The sequence below is a fragment of the Uranotaenia lowii genome, chromosome 3 (assembly GCF_029784155.1).
Source record: "Uranotaenia lowii strain MFRU-FL chromosome 3, ASM2978415v1, whole genome shotgun sequence".
NCBI lineage: Eukaryota > Metazoa > Arthropoda > Insecta > Diptera > Culicidae > Uranotaenia > Uranotaenia lowii.
In genome coordinates this window covers 204,093,274-204,111,573 of record NC_073693.1, presented here as the reverse complement: position 1 = coordinate 204,111,573, position 18,300 = coordinate 204,093,274, and the positions used below count along the sequence as shown (strand labels likewise).

The following is an 18,300-nucleotide window of genomic DNA, read 5'->3' as shown; positions in this document are numbered from 1 at the left end:
CATTTGTTTTTCAATTCTATGTTTTGTTTCTAAAAATTCTAGTACTTTATATTAATTTTCGTCCTATTGGAAATGAAAGAAATCACTTATGGTTTAAAACATTTTATTCATTTGTAAGTTCATGTTCACATTATCGATTTTCCCTGTAATTAGACTTTTGAACTGGCACATCTGTAAATAAAGAGGAGAACAAAATGTACACATATATGTAACAATAAAAAAAATTAAAATAATTTATATACATTGTATGAAAAGTACTTACTGAACGATTTTTGTTGGCGGACAGTTCCTTTCGAACAACTCATGAAGGGTTTCGACGCCAGATGTCTCCTTGGACCAGATCTGAAGCGATTAATTAGATGAATGGTTGCCCTGAAAAAGTTTGTTAGGTTGGCGGTTTATTGGAAATTAAATGTATTTTGATAGACTTACCTAGTCCACTATCGTTTGGCCTCTAGCCGTCAAGACTTTCCTGCGCCGGACCTTGTGATTCCGGTGTTGTCTGACTGTTGCGCGGCAGGAATATTTCCCAGAAAATGAATGGTCTGACTGGTTGTCGGAAAAACTTCTCGCCAACCCGTTCACCAACAGTAGCTAATGAAGATGTGTCGACTGTTTGACAAAAAAATACTTTGATTCAAAAGAAAATTCATCTAAATCAATGAATTTTTACATTGATTCAGAGTCAAAACAAAAATTCCTTGAATTTAATTTAAATATTTTGATTCAAAAACTTGGAACATTGGTTCAATGAAATAAAAATTCGGTACAATATAAAATTTACTTGAATTGAGGAAAATGGATTTTGATTCAATGTACATGAGGTTTTTGAATCAAAGATGTATTTTTTTTATCTCAATGGTACTACTTTTCGCTGCGTGAATAATCCGGGTCTATAGCTATGTGGTTTATCTATAGGTGGGGACAAGAGTACCCTTGCACGAGTGTGAGAATCAGATTTTTCAATGTTTTGATTGCTACGTCACAATCGTTCATGAGCGTCTCGACGTTGAAGTCGCCATTCACCGACGGCATACAATGTTCCATGCAATTTCATAAATCACAATCAAAGCACCCTTTCATTTACGCTTTTTTCCTGACGCACAACACGGCGACGCTATTCGTTCTAAATAATAAACAAGTTTATTTGCGTCCCAAACATTCCTCCTTATAAGTCTCCATGGCTACATTTGAGCGCTTAACACTTGACTCCGTGATGGCATCGCGTTACGTCACCATCGTTCATAAACAACTGTATGGATACAACGAACTAATACTAAAGTTTTTATTTGTCCCCACCTATAGATAAACCACATAGGGTCTATATGACCCTTATCGGCTAATGGTCCATTTTTTAATGAGTGACTCTGGTTACCCTGTTCAAAAATCTTAAAAAGAAAAATGATAGACCTTCTCGTTTAGGGAAAAGTCAAAAAAAAATTTGTTTCTAGCTTTAACCGTTCCTGAAGGCATTTGTTTTCGAAATTGTCGACCAAAAATCTGGGCAATATCCGGGCAAAATTTGATAAAAACCTTTGAAATAACCCTTGAGAAAAATCAAGAAAAAAAATAGAAATATTTTATTTCTATTTTTAAATTGCGACCCAAAGATGGGTCTTGACTCAAACATTCAGTCAGCGAAACTTTTTTTTTTTGTAGAGAAATGAATCCAACTTAGATGAAATTTCAGGGACTAGATGAGAGAAAATCGATGTTGAAAAACATGCGAAAAAAATTCGCCTTGTCTCCCGGTGAGACTTGAACCCACATCTTGCGCCTCTCCGGGGCCCATGTATTAACATTCTACTACAGGAGACCAACCTGGCGTATGAATATTATACTGGTTGGGAGACAAGGCGAATTTTTTTCGCATGTTTTTCAACATCGATTTTCTCTCATCTAGTCCCTGAAATTTCATCTAAGTTGGATTCATTTCTCTACAAAAAAAAAAAAAAATATTTTATTTCTTTCATTAAAACTCATAAGTTTATTCAGTATCGTATCTTTTCTTCCAAAAACCTTTCAAGATTATTTTTATGAAAATTGTTCACAAATTTCGATTTGGACGCATAAATAATAAAAATTTGTAACACAATTGGTTTTTTATCTGTTTGATTTGACAAAATAGTGAATAAATCCGGGAAAAATTCGAGCTGTTTTCTATGAAGTCTGGGCAACAGGGCCGGAACGGAGTTTTCTCAAACTTTTTATGGAATATCCGTGCCAACCCGAATAAAACCGGGCAATCTGGCAACCTTAAAAAAGCTTTTTTTTTTTAAAAAAAATCTGGTAAATGAAAAATACTAAAACGGGAAAATGGTACCTACACAAATGCGTATTTCAGGTGCATTTCAAACCTATTAGATGGAATGGATGAAACGACGTTAGGTATAACAATTGTTAAAAATTTTTTTTTATAAATTTGTAATCGATTTTGGAATTTATTTTGCCTTTAGAGAGAGAGCCTTATAAAAGAAAACTCGTCGATTAGTACAACGAAATTTAGTATCAAAATTGAATATTGGGAACGGTTTGAGCTTTTTATAACTTGTGTTATGTTCTAAACGAATAGTTATTCATGGTTTTTCTCAAAAGATTTTATCGCAAATTACTTTCTGTTGTAGTAAAAATCTTAAAATTCAAATTTACTTATTATTAAACAAAAATTTAAAGAAATTTCGAAATTGTTCAAAATTTCTAAAACTCAACCTTAGGAAAAATATTGGAATTCAATTATGAATTGCTATTTTGATTTTTGAAAAAGTACAAATAACTACAGCTACACACTATAACTCAAATGATATGCTCAGTGAGAATAAAAAAAACGGAACTCAAAATTGAGATTTACAGTTTATATCCTCCGAATTTATTCAAAATATTAAAAAAAAAAATTATGAAAGTGTGGAATAACTCAAATAAAAAATCGATAGTTATTTATTTGTTGATGTTTCGTCGTTAAAGATGGACGTGGACATCGTTTGTATCAAATTTAAGATAAGATTGCTTAATCAATAGCTTTGCATACTGAGTATAGAGACTGAGTGCTGATTCAAAATCTATTAAAATATATAGTTTTTAAATTTTCCATATCAAACAAATAACGGATTCCGTATGATAATGTCTAAGAACTTTGAATTTCAAACCAGAACTCAGTTTCCAAATTTTTTTAGAAAAGAAACTCAACGAAAATTACTTTTTTGGAAACCAGGACAGAAAGTGAAAATAAAACTGAATTCAATTCATGAAGGTAAAATTAGAAAGAATAATATTGAAAAATTAAAATTGGAGAACGAAACAATTTTTTTTCAATTCATCACGAGAAAGCAGATAGACTCATTTTTAAGCATGAAATTCCGAAAAAACAAGTTGTCAAAACAAATTTAAATTTCAAGGTAAATCAATCAATTTTTTTGTAATAAGCCTGGAACAAATATAAATTTCTTAATCCCCCCCCCCCCCCCTCCCCCCGAAACTTCCAAAAAACCTGAAGGGGGGATTAATAAAGCTTGAATTTCTGGAAAAATATTGATATATCCGAAAGATTACAAGACTGATGATAGATTATTACAAGACTTAAAACAAATTGTGGAAGATGGTAGTTATTTCACATTTTATATTCTTGATTTTATTGATTGTTTCGATAAAAAATTACTTGATTTATAGATTTATGCAATGATATAGTTAGCAACTTTATTGCATACAAGCTTCCGTGCAAATAATTCCAATTTATTTGTTTTTTTTTTACATTTTTAGTAATTATAAAATCTGAAAAAAATCGCATTTCTTACATTATTTAAACAATAAAAACTACTGAAAAAATTATTTCGTTTTTGACATTCTTGCTTAGTTTGAGGTCAATAAAGTTATTTATGTTGACGAAACCTTTTTTTTTCTCAACAGATTCATAGCCCATGCAGTATAGGGTTAACATCAAAGCTTCAACCCAGCAAACATAAAACCGCAATAGAACTGATAGCTCAATTCGTTAACAATGTTAATGCGAATTGCAATTCCTACAAAATAAGTAAGATATCATAAAAATCGTTACTTAAAGTCGGTATAAACCGAATATGATAGAAAGTCCGCCATGTTTGCAAATTTGTTCTCCCGCGTTGGAATCAAGTGAAAAAACAGCCTTGTTGTTCTCTCTACGATAAGCAGTGCAAATCAAATGGGTTATTTTTAAAAACTGTCCAATGAGAGAAGCAGCAAATATTGTCGCTAGCAACGGCATTGAGAGAAAATCTTGCGCTCTCTCGCATACTTTGAGGATGTACGAATAAGGTGTTGAATATCGTCCAATTCGTATGATTCTTATCGCTTAAGACAGAAGTTAAACACATGTTTGTATATTGCCTCCACTTTGGTAGGTCTATGCCGTTTACCGATTTTTATGCAATGATTCTATAATGTTTATGAATCGTATAACAAAGTTTGGTGTGAAATATACTTACAAAAATGTTTGCTGGGAAACTGATAACTAGAATACAAAAAATGTAACATTAAATTAGTAAAAGGCCGAGATTTTGGTAAGAAAAACTTCTATAATCTGTGAAATTACTACAGTTCTTTTAAACGAGGGCAATAAATTGAATATAATGAAAGCACAAAGTTGATTCGAAGCTATCGACTTTTCGATTGATTTATTTTAGTTTTCGGATAATCAGGTCATTTTCTTTTGCTTTGTTATTGAAAAACTTATCCGGTATATCTGTGTTCGATGTTTACTCTTGAGCTCGAAATCACGGACATCGGCTCATAAAGCAACTGACTTGCCAACTGAACTATATCACAAGCCCAATTCCAGAGTTGTGTTTACAAAATTCACCACTTCAATCCACTTATTGATTTTACGCAATTAAAACTCTATACTGCACACAAGCCTTTGAGCCTAATTCATTGTTTTGAAACATTTCAAAATACACAAACAAATTTCAATTCAAAATCATCTTATTCTAATCTTCTATCCATCTATAATCTTTCAATTCTAAAATATTCTTTCTCAAAGAATAATATTTTTATCGATACAGCCGATAAAATAATTCATAAAAAACATTTTCTTTATGAAGTTGTTTCCATCCACAAAATTGTTTTTCAATGATTTCATATTGCAATGCATGCGGGGAACAGAAATGAAGGGAGAAAATTCGTCAATGATCACACAAATTGTGCAGCCAATGATTGAATTTGTGATAATTTGTGGCAATTTGTGGAAATTTGTGGCAATTTGTTAGCGAGAACTAGAAGGACTGAGTTCAAATGAGAGAAATCAGTGCTCAGAGAGAATGAAAATGTGCTAAATGTTGCAATTTGTGAAGCAGTTGTGGAATTTTGATCATTACCACTTCAAATGGAAAGAATTCTCTCTTGATTTCAATCCCTTGTTAAATAATCCCTGATGATGGCATTTATTAAGAATGAAACATTATTGGTAAAAAGTCAATTTTTAATCTCAACTGCATTATTAATTTGGTGAAAACAAAACACTTTTCTTGTGTAGTGTCAATTTCCAAAAAAGTCCTTATCTCATTGGGTTTTTTTTTATTTTTTTTTATTTCAAGACCTCCAATTCTGGTTTACAACATAAAATAATCCTTTTACAAAAAGTCAATAATAATTTTTCCTCCTGAATCCGGTTCTGCGGGTAGCCATAACGGAACAGGAAATGACGAACGGACGGACAAAGTAAAAGTTTTCACTCCTAAAGCGCACCGGGAAGACCCATTTTTCCCCTGCACTGATAAAAGCATCTCAAATCTAATTAAAAGACTTCCCGCCGAATCCACAAAAAGGGATTCCATCGGTTCTGGACTCGGTGTTTATTTATTTTGTTCCACACAGCCACACAACAACAAGAACACACACTCAAGGAAGCGGCCCATCTTCTAATAAACACTGACAACCCACTTTTTCTTCTCCTGTTTTCCGCCCATTTTAATGTATACACACTGCAAGATTTATCTAAGCAACCATGTACAGATTATGTGCTCCCAAAGCTAAGAGCCAATATTTTCCGAAATTTTGTGCCAACTGATGATAAATATTGAAAATGAAAAAAAAAACTTTTCTCTCTAACTAAACAGAAACATTCTTGTTTCGATTCTCTTTTTTCCCTACCCCATTTTTCCTCCACAGAGCCGGCCAAAGTTCGCCTCCCATCTACACGGAATCGATTGCATCCGGTCAGGCGCTGGCCCTGATCTTCAACTCACTCCAGGAATCGATGGCCGGGATGTACTACTGTGCGGCGTCCTACTCCGTTACGGAACAGCTCGGGGCTTCCGTTTCGGTCGAAACTTACGGTGAGTGGAGTTTTAGTTTTTCCCTAGTTTTTCACTCGGTCTCTCTCTTTCCGTGTATTGCTCTGGTGCCAGATTTTGAACCCGGAGGCTAAAGCAGCCCCACAGTTTTATTATGAATGAAGTTTGCGGTGGAAGTTTCTGCGTTATCGACTTGGTTTTTGGCTAATTGCTAACTAAAATAGGAAACTCATTGCGAGGGTGAGTTAATAAGTTATTGGGTCGTGCTCCAGAATTGTTAGAACTGTGTTCATTCGGTGCAACTAGAACTCCTCGTAACCTAGTGTACAGCCAACTTTCGGATGAGCGTAATCAAGACAAAACGGCTTGTTGAACACTTATAACTTTCAGATACTTATGGGGGAAATGAGCCTTGCAATTATGTTTTTTTAAGGCTAATATCAGGTTCTAGTGGATCTTTCCGTCTGAAGTTGAGAACGAGTTTAGTTCAAAACGTTTCACAATTTTTGCATTTTCATTGAAAGGAACAGGAATCGATTTTTTTATAAACTAACACGAACACACACACAATGAAGTTTTCTTTAAACTTAACTCTAAGCTTTCAACTTTCGAGGATATGATGGCTAGCATCTTAGAAATGCTAAAAACACCAACCCAGAGAAATTTTTCTATATATGTATGCCGTGACCGGGATTCGATCTCATGACCGTTGGCTTAGAAGACTTGAAAGCTATCTTGTATGCCACGGGCTGCGACTTAATTACCTGTCCTATAAAATTTTCATTTATGAATTGTTATCCCGATCCGATACATTATAAAAAATTCATAACAAAAACATCGAACAGTTATTATGGACGATCCTTTTTCTGTCTTCTGTTTTGTTTGAATTTCGTATCGATCCGATGCAAAAGAAGACGATTATTTCTAAAACCTAAGTCAGTTCATAAGCACGATCCCATTTCTGTCGTTAGTTACAAAGTTTTAAAGCATCAATCGATTTCTCGTCCTGCATTACTCTCTTTTATGAATTATCCTCTTAATCCTATGCATAAATACGTTATAATTGCAAAAATAGTCAAAAAATAACAAGCAGAAACCCTTCTCTCGAAAATTAAATTTGTATTGTCCATGCTGAAATCTTCTCATGTGCAAATTTTCATCAAAATCCGATGCATTATCACTTATCAGTATTATCAGTAGTTAATATAGACGACCGATTTTACCGAACCCTGATCCGAAATTGCACACCTTAAATCGATTGCATGTCCCTTAAAATTTACTTGTACAAAATATTATCTCAATCTGATGCAAAATCACGACAATATGGTTACAGCAGTGCACATTCATCTTGCTTCCTGATGCTTCAAGTCGTCCCGTGTATTTGTCAGGTGTTCCAAAGGGAGGCTTCCAATTGCCATTTCTCCGAGTCACGCGTCGAATAAGTTTCATGCTGCCCGTAGTAAAGGGTGTTCGGATCAAAAAGAGGTCAACAGATTTTTTCTTATCATTCATATAAAAAACCTGATCACCCCTCATTTTGTAGGTGTGTGTAGAATGATGCTTCTATTTGGTTTTCGACACTAGGTCTTTAGTTTTCAAAATGGCGTCCAAGAAAGAGGAGCTACGAATCAGAATTCTTTATATGCGTCGTGAAAATCCAAACTACACGCACGCAGAAATAGCAAAATTGTTAAATGTGGCGATAACAACCGTCACCAAAGTTATGAAAATATTCGAGGAACGTATTTCGAGAACTAGGAAGCTGGAATCTAGGCGAAATCGAAATTCGGAAGACGCAGTGACAAACAGAAGTGTGGCTAGCACTTTCAAGCGAAGGTTCGTGATGTCGCCAATAAGTTGGGAATATTGTCTAGAACCGTGCATGAAGCTTAAAAACGATCCGGACTATCGATTTTTAAGAAGTTAGTGACTGTTATTCGCAATAAAAAGCAAAACCTTACAGCAAACCCAAGATCAGGCTTCCGAAAAGTACTGGCGAACGACAGTATTCTTGCGAACGTCGCACGTGCACCTCGATGAAAGCTTTCCGAATATTTCTTCCCCGACAGTTCTAAAAGGAGCGGTCGTGCGATGTACATCGAGGCCTCGTTTAACCTCATGCGAAAGTTTGTTCGTGGGTTTGAAAGTTTTTTAAGCTTCGTGACAGTTTTGGGAGAATCTTCGTGACAGTTTTCAATGCGTTGAATTTCGCATGACAGTACTACCTACTCCGTCCGACTGTAGCCGAGATTCGCTTTGGATTATCATCCACGCTCGGGCCGAGTTAATTTCGAACGAGCGTAGGTATGAATTTCTTTCTCGCTTAATGGGGGGAGGGGGGGTGATCACCCCGATCACCCTCCTCATAGGACCCTATAGGATAGAAGGTAATTATATCGCCTAACCTGCATCGGCACCACACATCGCGTTTCGCCTAGATCGTATGCTACTGCTCGATGGCTCGTTCGATCTATTCGATCCGAGCAGCAGCGCGACAGTCACCCGTGACAGTCCTGCAAAGGCTGTCACGCCCTGCAGCCGACAGTTAGGATGAAATTATATTCGAAACAGGAGGCATGAAGGGATGAAAACCGAACTGTCGGTTGGGTTCGCTACAGCTTAAAGCACAACACTTTCGGCAACGCATGCTTTGAGCAGATTGTTCAGATACAGCCTGGGTTCTCGCACGTGTGCGATGTAGCCGAAGCATTACGATTCGTTACCGACGGTACAGCAGCGAACCGAGTGGTAAGGAAAACCGAGACAGTTTGTTTGGCAAGAAAGAAGCTGTCATAGCAAAGCTGTACTTTTCGGAATCCTGCCCAAGATCTCGAAAGCTGTATACGACATTGGCGACAAAGTTTGATTGCGTGGTAATGGACGACGAAACCCACACGAAGGCAGACTTCAGACAGCTTCCGGGACAAGAGTATTTTACATCAACCGGAAGGGGAAAGGTGGCAGACATTCTCAAGCATATTAAACATATTATATATTATATTAGCATATTATATATTATCAAAGTTTGCTAAGAAATATCTCGTTTAGGAAGCTATCTGTACTTCAGGCTTGTAAAGCAACATTCTTATGGCAGCCGGGGCCGTCAACCAAAAAATTCACGTAGAAGAGTGTCTTCAAAAGCGTTTGCTGCCTTTCCTGAAGAAACAGGACTTGTCTGTGCTGTTTTGGACGGATTTGTCATCCTTCCGTTATAAAAAAGGTCATGGAGTGGCATGCCGCTAACAACATTCAGGTTGTGCCCAAGGATAAGATCTCTCCCAACACATCTGAACTTTTTCCAATAGAAAAATATTGAACGATAGTTAAGTAAAATCGTAAGAAGACCCAAAAAACTGTAAGAAGCGAGAAGCAGTTTAAAGCAAACTGACGCCGAAGAAAGTGAATAAGGTGACTACAAAATCTGATGGCAGACCTCATACAAAAATCTCGTCAATTTGGACTAGGTCGATAGGAATCTTAACTGAATATTTTTCCGTCTTTTATACATATTGAACTGAAAAAATAAAAATACTTCGATTTTATTAATAAACAAATAATCGATTTACACGCAATTTGATCTGATCCGAACACCCCTTCAACAAGTTCTAAATTTCAAGCCAACCATTTGAATTTCAAAATTAATTCATGTAAGGTGTTGAACACTCACGATAGCCAATTTATGCTGATAAGAAATATTCCTCAAGAAATGAATTTCAATTTCAATGGAGTTTTATGATTCTCATTCTTCTGAATGCTAGACTCCATATTCAAAAGGGTCTTGATAAATTTTATAATGCCACAAAATTCACATTATTCCGAGGTGCAAATAATGTAAGAGATGGTTTTGATTAATTTGGGTGCCTGAATCTAAATATGCAATAAGTTTATTGGTGGCTTGTGATATAGCTCAGTTGGCATGTCTGTTGTCTCCTGAGCCGATGTCCGCGAGTTCGAGCCCAAGAGTAAACATCGAACGCAGTTGTACCGGATAAGTTTTTCAATAACGATCCGCCAACTGTAACGTTGATAAAGTCGCGAATGCCATAAAAATGGTAAAACGACTATAATAGAAACAAAAAAAATAGTTTTTTGTATAACAGCTTTTGTTTTTGGAATGACTTTTGAAAATAATTTGAAAATCATTTAGAAATATAATTTTTAACTTTAAAACTATAAAACATACAAAAATCAAAATAGAGGTTTTAAATCAATAATCAACTTACGCAAGTAATTTTGATTTCAACGAAAAAAATTATAGACATTTTCTGCTTGCTCATTTTACTACATTTAAATCAAATTAAGTTTTAGATATTTTTAAATCAAAAATCTAATTCAGGCTTAAGCAAATTTGTTAATTCAAATTATACTGCTTCTATAAGTTTCTTCAGTTGTATCAAAAATGCTTTAAATGATATCTTTCCAATTTTTTAAAACCATTAGAAATAAACTTTTTCATATCATTCATCAACATCATCATAATCATCATTATTCCTAAATTTAATGAAGAATAATAACCAAATATAGAATCAGATTATATTTACCTTCAAGATTTGTTACAGCAGCAATTCTTGATTTCACTCAAAAAACTGATTAACTCAAAACTGATTGATTTTTAAATTGATAAATTCCATATCGCCAAAACTAGATCTTTAAAATTTCTCATTTTGTTTTTATGTTCAAAATAAACCTACCGAATATTGTAGTTTTTTTTTAAATAAACAGAATTTTTGAAGTCAAACTTTTTTTAATTTTTTTAAATAATTCTCTCATTGTTTTTCAATTTTGAAGGATTGTGTTTGGAAATCGTTTTCTTCTTGGAAGCCTTAAAAGCTTAATTTTTTATAAGAAAATCATGGCTTCCACCTTTCCAGGATCTAGTATTTCGACGACGATAAAATATTCAGAGCATTAAGTTTTTAACTATAAAACCTGCGCTTCAAAATTTATGAACGTTTCACTTATTTCTATTACTTTAAATCACTTTTTTTGAATCGTTTACCTCTTCAATCTATGAAAAGTTGGAAGAAGCAATTTTGAGGCTTAATTTTTTATGCGCAATATTGATTAAATTAGTATTTTCTTTGTGCATCCAATATTTTCAACATATCTTCGATTTCCTTATTTTTATTTTTAAAAGTTTCTTATTGTATGATCACAAGAAATCACTCATTCGACACTTGTTTTTTTTTAGTTTAAGCTTTCAATGCTGTATTGAACATGTGTTTTTTAAATGTTTTAAGTTATTATTGTTAAATGAAATTTTTAGCCTTTTCTTTTGTTAACTGGGGATTTGAATATTAAAAATAATTTTTTCTCTGATTTTGATAACTGGAACTCTTGAAACAAAATTGTTTTACTTCTTAGTATCAAATTAAATTTAATCTTCAAGTATGTGTTTTGAATGAATTCTCTCAAGCTCAAAATCTTTTTTTTTTTTCAATCAAAAATTCACAATTCAAAGAGTGTTTAAATATTTTTTTCAGATTCAAAATATCATAGCGTAATTTTTCAATCAAGTCTGAAATTCAAAATGAAGAAAAGGAATGTTACTTAGATGATTACTGAATAACAATTATTATCATTTCTCCGAGCAAATTGAACCCTTGATTAATTTCTTACCTGATCTGGAATTTTTTCTAGAATTCGGATTTTTTTTTCTTTTTAAATGTGGGTTATATATGTATTTAATTTCTGTGATTTTTATGTCCGAAGCTTTAAATTTTAGTTTAATTCGAAATTTCAATAAAATTTCGTTTATTGGGGTTTCGGAAATATTGAAGTTTAAAATGTAAACTCGGCTGTTTAAATTTTTTAAGCAAATTCCTAGTTCAGAAAAAGAAGCATAATTTTAAATAGTTTACTCATGCCTACAGCACATCACTTTAAATAATTCATTGATGACTAAAAGCACTGATTCGAAACTTTAATTTAGATTTATTTCGAATCGTAAGTAAAAATTTCTTATGTTATCGAGTTTGTGTAATGGTCATAAGTAAAAATATTATTTTAAAATCTATTCCTTTAATAACTGTGCATTTTTGTTGTTGTCATTATTTATAACTAAATTTGAATTTTGAAACTTTCGTATGCAACATGTAAGTTTTCATTTCAATCCGACGATGGCGTAAATATTGCAAACACAATAATCCCAAAAATTCATACTTGAAATCAATTTTATATCTTCCAAAACTCACTAGTGTCAATTTGCAGATCAATCCAATGTATGATATCATCAATATCGATTAAACACAAACAAAAATTGAATTTTTTATATAGTGGGGAATGAGCATACTTGATCCCTGGGGATACTTGATTCCTCGGCTACATTTTGAAACTAGAAAGTCTTACATTAATCAAGTGTTCTAGAAAAATTTGCCAAATAGAACAAAACAACAAACCTGTTATTTAAAAAAAATAAAAAAATATATTTTTGAGCTATTGCGCTGTGCTTAAAAAATCTAACAAAATGTGACTTGAAAATCTTTTTTATCACTTTAAAATGTTTTTCACAAGAAAAAGTTATAATAAAATTTTTTTTTTATTATATGTCAAAGGCATACTTTTAAAGCAATAGTAAACTTTCAATATTTTAGAAAAAGTATTCCTACTTATTTAATTTTTGGCATTTCGGCGAGTTATGAAAATTCAAGGTAGAATGTTTAGACAGAACATGAAAGTATTATAGGTGGAAAAATCAAAGCTAGAGCGCTTTGATAAGAATATATCACAGCGGTGATTAAAATAAGATAAGAAAAAGTATTCCAGAATGTAGGATATGGGTACACTTGATCCCTCGAGTAAAAAAAACATATATTTTTCTTCTGAATGGATGTTTATCATTGCCAAGCACGAAATTATGTGTATTCATGCAATGATCAATATTTATCCAATGATTTCCTGATTAAAAGGAATAAAAAACTGTTCATTTTTCTTAGAATTAGAAAATTGCGCTTTTAAGTGTGCAAAAAATAAATATAGACGAATCTTCAGAACTCTTTTTGTCTGACACTTAAAAACTGTGAAATGAAAACTAATATGGCCAAAAAAGTCAATGGAACTTTTATCTTAAGATTTCACACGAGGAGATAGATGAATCATCTGACAGGATGAAATCCTTGAAGAAAAAGATTTTGTATGATTTTTGTCAATAAAGGATCAAGACTTCTTTAATAAATGATCAAGTCCCCTTTAACTTTCAAAATATCACAATTTTTTTAGTCCCACATGAACGCCTCTAGTTCATTTACTGGTTCATGTATCGACCTTACTTTTGCAGCATAGAAAACTGTCAGAAAATGGAAAAATCGGCGATCTGCATTTTGTTTTCTAAAAAGAGACTAAGAAACTAAGAAAAAGGGGTTCTGCCCTACAGATAAATTTAATCGGCAAAGTAGGCAAAAATTATGCATAAAATGTTTAGCAGGTTCAATTCAAAATTTATTATTTTGACGTTTTCTCACCTCTGATCATTGGGTTTCTCAAATACAAATACAAATTGTATGCAGACAAATTAAAATTTTTCCTTCAACTGAAACAAATCCGTTAAGTACCGTTAAGTGGGACATCATGCAACAATTTTCAACTTCAATGGCTTCTAAAAACTAAATGTCCAGAGATAATCATACCGCTTATACATCAAAAATTTCAATTTCGATGGAAGATAAAATTAACGTTGTCAGAAAAATTATTGGTTTTTTCCTATTTGTTTTAAAATTCATAAAAACATGCGATTTCCACCCTACTAAGAAAAATGGGTAAGTTGCAACAAATTTGGTTTTCAATGAAAAACGAAATGAAAATGCTTGAAAATTTATAGTTGTTGATATATGTATTTATTATGTCATAACGCATGAAGCACCAATTGCCGTTATTTTTAATTTCATTCGAAATGAATTTCACTTTTTTTTCTGTCAAAAATATATTTAAAGGAAAAGCATAAGGATGCTGCATACATATAGGGGTGAAAAATATTGCAAAAGAAATCAACGTGCTGAAATCATAAAAATTAAGGTTGTATGGATGAAATTTTAATTTATAAACGCATGATGGAAATCAATTATATTCCAGCATATGGAAATGAGATTTTAAAGGTGAATCTTCGATTTACATTTTGATGCATTTTAGCTCAGACTGGTAACCGAATTATAAATTTTTTTTTTAAATATGGAGATTGCCCGAAAAATATTTTTACACTTACAGTGTTGGTATAGGATAGTAAAAAAAATATAAAGCTTGGAGGTGATATCATTAAAGCAATCCGTTATAAATAAAATCCGTTACTGAATAAAGTTTTTAAGGGCATCGAAAAATGAAAATATTTGTATGTACATCTCTTGATCGATTTTTTAAATTTTCTATGAGAATCGAAAACTTTTTAAAAAAATATCCCTCATTGTAAGAAACTATGTCATCATCATTTTGTTAATACAAAATTTGAATTATTTTATCATATTAAAATAAAAATTGAATAAGCGTTATGGTATACAAATGTTCGATCTAACCCTGCTGTTGCTTGTTCCCCGTTTGACGGTACTGTTTCTAACCGCTTAACCCTCTTGACATTCCCCATAAATGCTTAAATTGCAAACTACCCTGGAAACCTGTTAACTATGCGAATTGGTCAGATCAAATTAGTAGTTTATCAGCCGCCGGCCAAACAACGACCCAGTAAGGTCATTGGTATGCGCCGAACGCCAAACTCTCTGGAGCCACACATTCTTGTCCTGGCACATGCAAGCTGATGAGTAAGTCCAGGAAACGGAGGCACATTTGAAATTCAACCGAAAGTTTGTAAACGATCAGGAATTTAAATGGGCAAACTATGCTGACGACCAAAACCGACCAAACCATTTTCATAATTTCTGCTGCCCAACCCCTGGCAGAGTGCATAAACGATGCTTTGAATCTCATCTCAACCATGCATGAAGAAGATGTCCGTTCACCAGTTGCCGAAAAGTTGTCCGAAGCATTTGGCAGTCAGTCTCCTCTCACATTTTGCGTTAAGTAAGTTGGGATGATGGAATGCAATAACCAGCTGGAAGTCCAGGAAAACCGGGCAGGGCAATGTACGTTCTCAAAATTCACCATTTCGCCTTGAATGTGTGTGGAAGCATCCTTTCCTTTCGAAGGATTCGATAGAAACAAATTTTCAACCCTATACACCGGGAACATGTTCAACATAAATTTTCCCCAGAATCACTAAAAACCGAACATTGTTGTACAAAGCGTTCATGAAAGTGTGGACTTATTGGGGGATGTTAAGTGCATTCCATATTTTAATGTTCTCCATTGTATGCAATTTTGAAAAATGCGATGTGTAACATGAGGTAAGGTTCAAAAGACAAAAACGCTCAACGTTAGACCAGAATTATATTGAAAAATGTTGTTTTCTTAAACTTTGTTTCAAAAACTTTGAAATGTGCCTCAACAAATATTAATATATTTTTTTGGCATTTCTGAAAACTTAAACTCAAAGAAGTACAAAAAGCTTTCGGCCTCTGGCTGTGCTTAAGGATTTTCAAAATATCAAATTGTAATCATAATTAACAAGACTTCGATTCTTAAATTAATGAAATAAAGCTTCCGTAAATTATGAACTCCTCTTTTAGATAAAGAGTAGTCACAACAGTTGGTGGTCTACAGATCCGTAAAAGCTAGAACAAGGGTCGGCAACCTTTTATCAAAAGAACCCACATTTTAAAGTTTGTCAAAATTTCGATGTAATTTTTTCTGCCAATAGCTCCCGCCTCAAAGAAGAGTTTTCAACAACAAATCATTAAAAGTAAAAAGACCGTTATGAAATAATTTCATATCATTTTTAATGACAAAAATCACAAAAAATTACAAAAAAGACAAATAATGACTAAAAACGACAAAAATGACAAAAAAATGACAAATAATGACTAAAAATAATAAAAATGACAAAAAATGACACAAAAATAACAAAAATGACAAAAATGACAAAAATGACAAAAATGACAAAAATGATAAAAATGACAAAAATGACAAAAATGACAAAAATGACAAAAATGACAAAAATGACAAAAATGTTAAAAATGACAATAATGACAAAAATAACAAAAATCACAAAAATAACAAAAATAACAAAAATAACAAAAATAACCAAAACAGGACAATAAAATTACAAAAAAGACATTTTACAAAATTAACTTAATTCACTAGATTTACAAATAATACAAATTTTACAAAATTTACAAAATTTACAAATTTTACAAAATTTACAAAATTTACAAAATTTACAAAATTTACAAAATTTACAAAATTTACAAAATTTACAAAATTTACAAAATTTACAAAATTTACAAAATTTACAAAATTTACAAAATTTACAAAATTTACAAAATTTACAAAATTTACAAAATTTACAAAATTTACAAAATTTACAAAATTTACAAAATTTACAAAATTTACAAAATTTACAAAATTTACAAAATTTACAAAATTTACAAAATTTACAAAATTTACAAAATTTACAAAATTTACAAAATTTACAAAATCTACATGATTTACAAAATTTACAAAATTTACAAAATTCACAAAATTCACAAAATTAACAAAATTTACAAAATTTACAAAATTTACAAAATTTACAAAATTTACAAAATTTACAAAATTTACAAAATTTACAAAATTTACAAAAATTACAAAATTTACAAAATTTACAAAATTTACAAAATTTACAAAATTTACAAAATTTACAAAATTTACAAAATTTACCAAATTTACAAAGTTTACAAAATTTACAAAATTTACAAAATTTACAAAATTTACAAAATTTACAAAATTTACAAAATTTACAAAATCTACAAAATTTACAAAATTTACAAAATTTACAAAATTTAAAAAATCTACAAAATTTACAAAATTTACAAAATTTACAAAATTTACAAAATTTACAAAATTTACAAAATTTACAAAATTTACAAAATCTACAAAATTTACAAAATTTACAAAATTTACAAAATTCACAAAATTCACAAAATTAACAAAATTTACAAAATTTACAAAATTTACAAAATTTACAAAATTTACAAAATTTACAAAATTTACAAAATTTACAAAATTTACAAAATTTACAAAATTTACAAAATTTACAAAATTTACAAAATTTACAAAATTTACAAAAATTACAAAATTTACAAAATTTACAAAATTTACAAAATTTACAAAATTTACAAAATTTACAAAATTTACAAAATTTACAAAATTTACAAAATTTACCAAATTTACAAAGTTTACAAAATTTACAAAATTTACAAAATTTACAAAATTTACAAAATTTACAAAATTTACAAAATTTACAAAATCTACAAAATTTACAAAATTTACAAAATTTACAAAATTTAAAAAATCTACAAAATTTACAAAATTTACAAAATTTACAAAATTTACAAAATTTACAAAATTTACAAAATTTACAAAATTTACAAAATCTACAAAATTTACAAAATTTACAAAATTTACAAAATTCACAAAATTCACAAAATTAACAAAATTTACAAAATTTACAAAATTTACAAAATTTACAAAATTTACAAAATTTACAAAATGACAAAAATGACAAAAATAACAAAAATTACCAAAATTACAAAAATGGCAAAAATTACATAAATTACAAAAATTACAAAAATTACAAAAATTATAAAAATCACAAAAATTACATAAATTACAAAAATTACAAAAAATACAAAAATGACAAAAATGACAAAAATTACAAAAATTTCAAAAATTACAAAAATTACAAAAATTACAAAAATTATAAAAATTATAAAAATTACAAAAATTACAAAAATTACAAAATTTACAAAAATAACAAAAATGACAAAATTTACAAAATTTACAAAATTTACAAAATTCACTAAATTTACAAAATTTACAAAATTTACAAAATTTACAAAATTTACAAAATTTACAAAATTTACAAAATTTACAAAATTTACAAAATTTACAAAATTTACAAAATTTACAAAATTTACAAAATTTACAAAATTTACAAAATTTACAAAATTTACAAAATTTA

At 30.9% G+C, this 18,300-nt stretch overlaps 1 protein-coding gene and 1 long non-coding RNA gene across 11 annotated transcripts in view; one reads left to right on the top strand and one right to left on the bottom strand.

Annotated features, from left to right (window-relative positions):
* LOC129751889 (fasciclin-2) overlaps positions 1 to 18,300 on the top strand; it is a 489,480-nt gene that overhangs the window by 320,972 nt on the left and 150,208 nt on the right. For all 10 annotated transcript variants that reach the window (XM_055747656.1, XM_055747653.1, XM_055747652.1 and 7 more), the window contains one exon: positions 6,136 to 6,302. In XM_055747656.1, the coding sequence (XP_055603631.1) occupies positions 6,136 to 6,302 (167 nt within the window). The remainder of the gene's footprint in view (positions 1 to 6,135; positions 6,303 to 18,300) is intronic.
* On the bottom strand, positions 119 to 594 carry LOC129751891 (uncharacterized). Its single transcript, XR_008738818.1, has 3 exons — positions 433 to 594; positions 263 to 372; positions 119 to 171 (listed from the first exon to the last, which is right to left on the bottom strand). It is a non-coding gene; the product is annotated as an uncharacterized LOC129751891 (long non-coding RNA).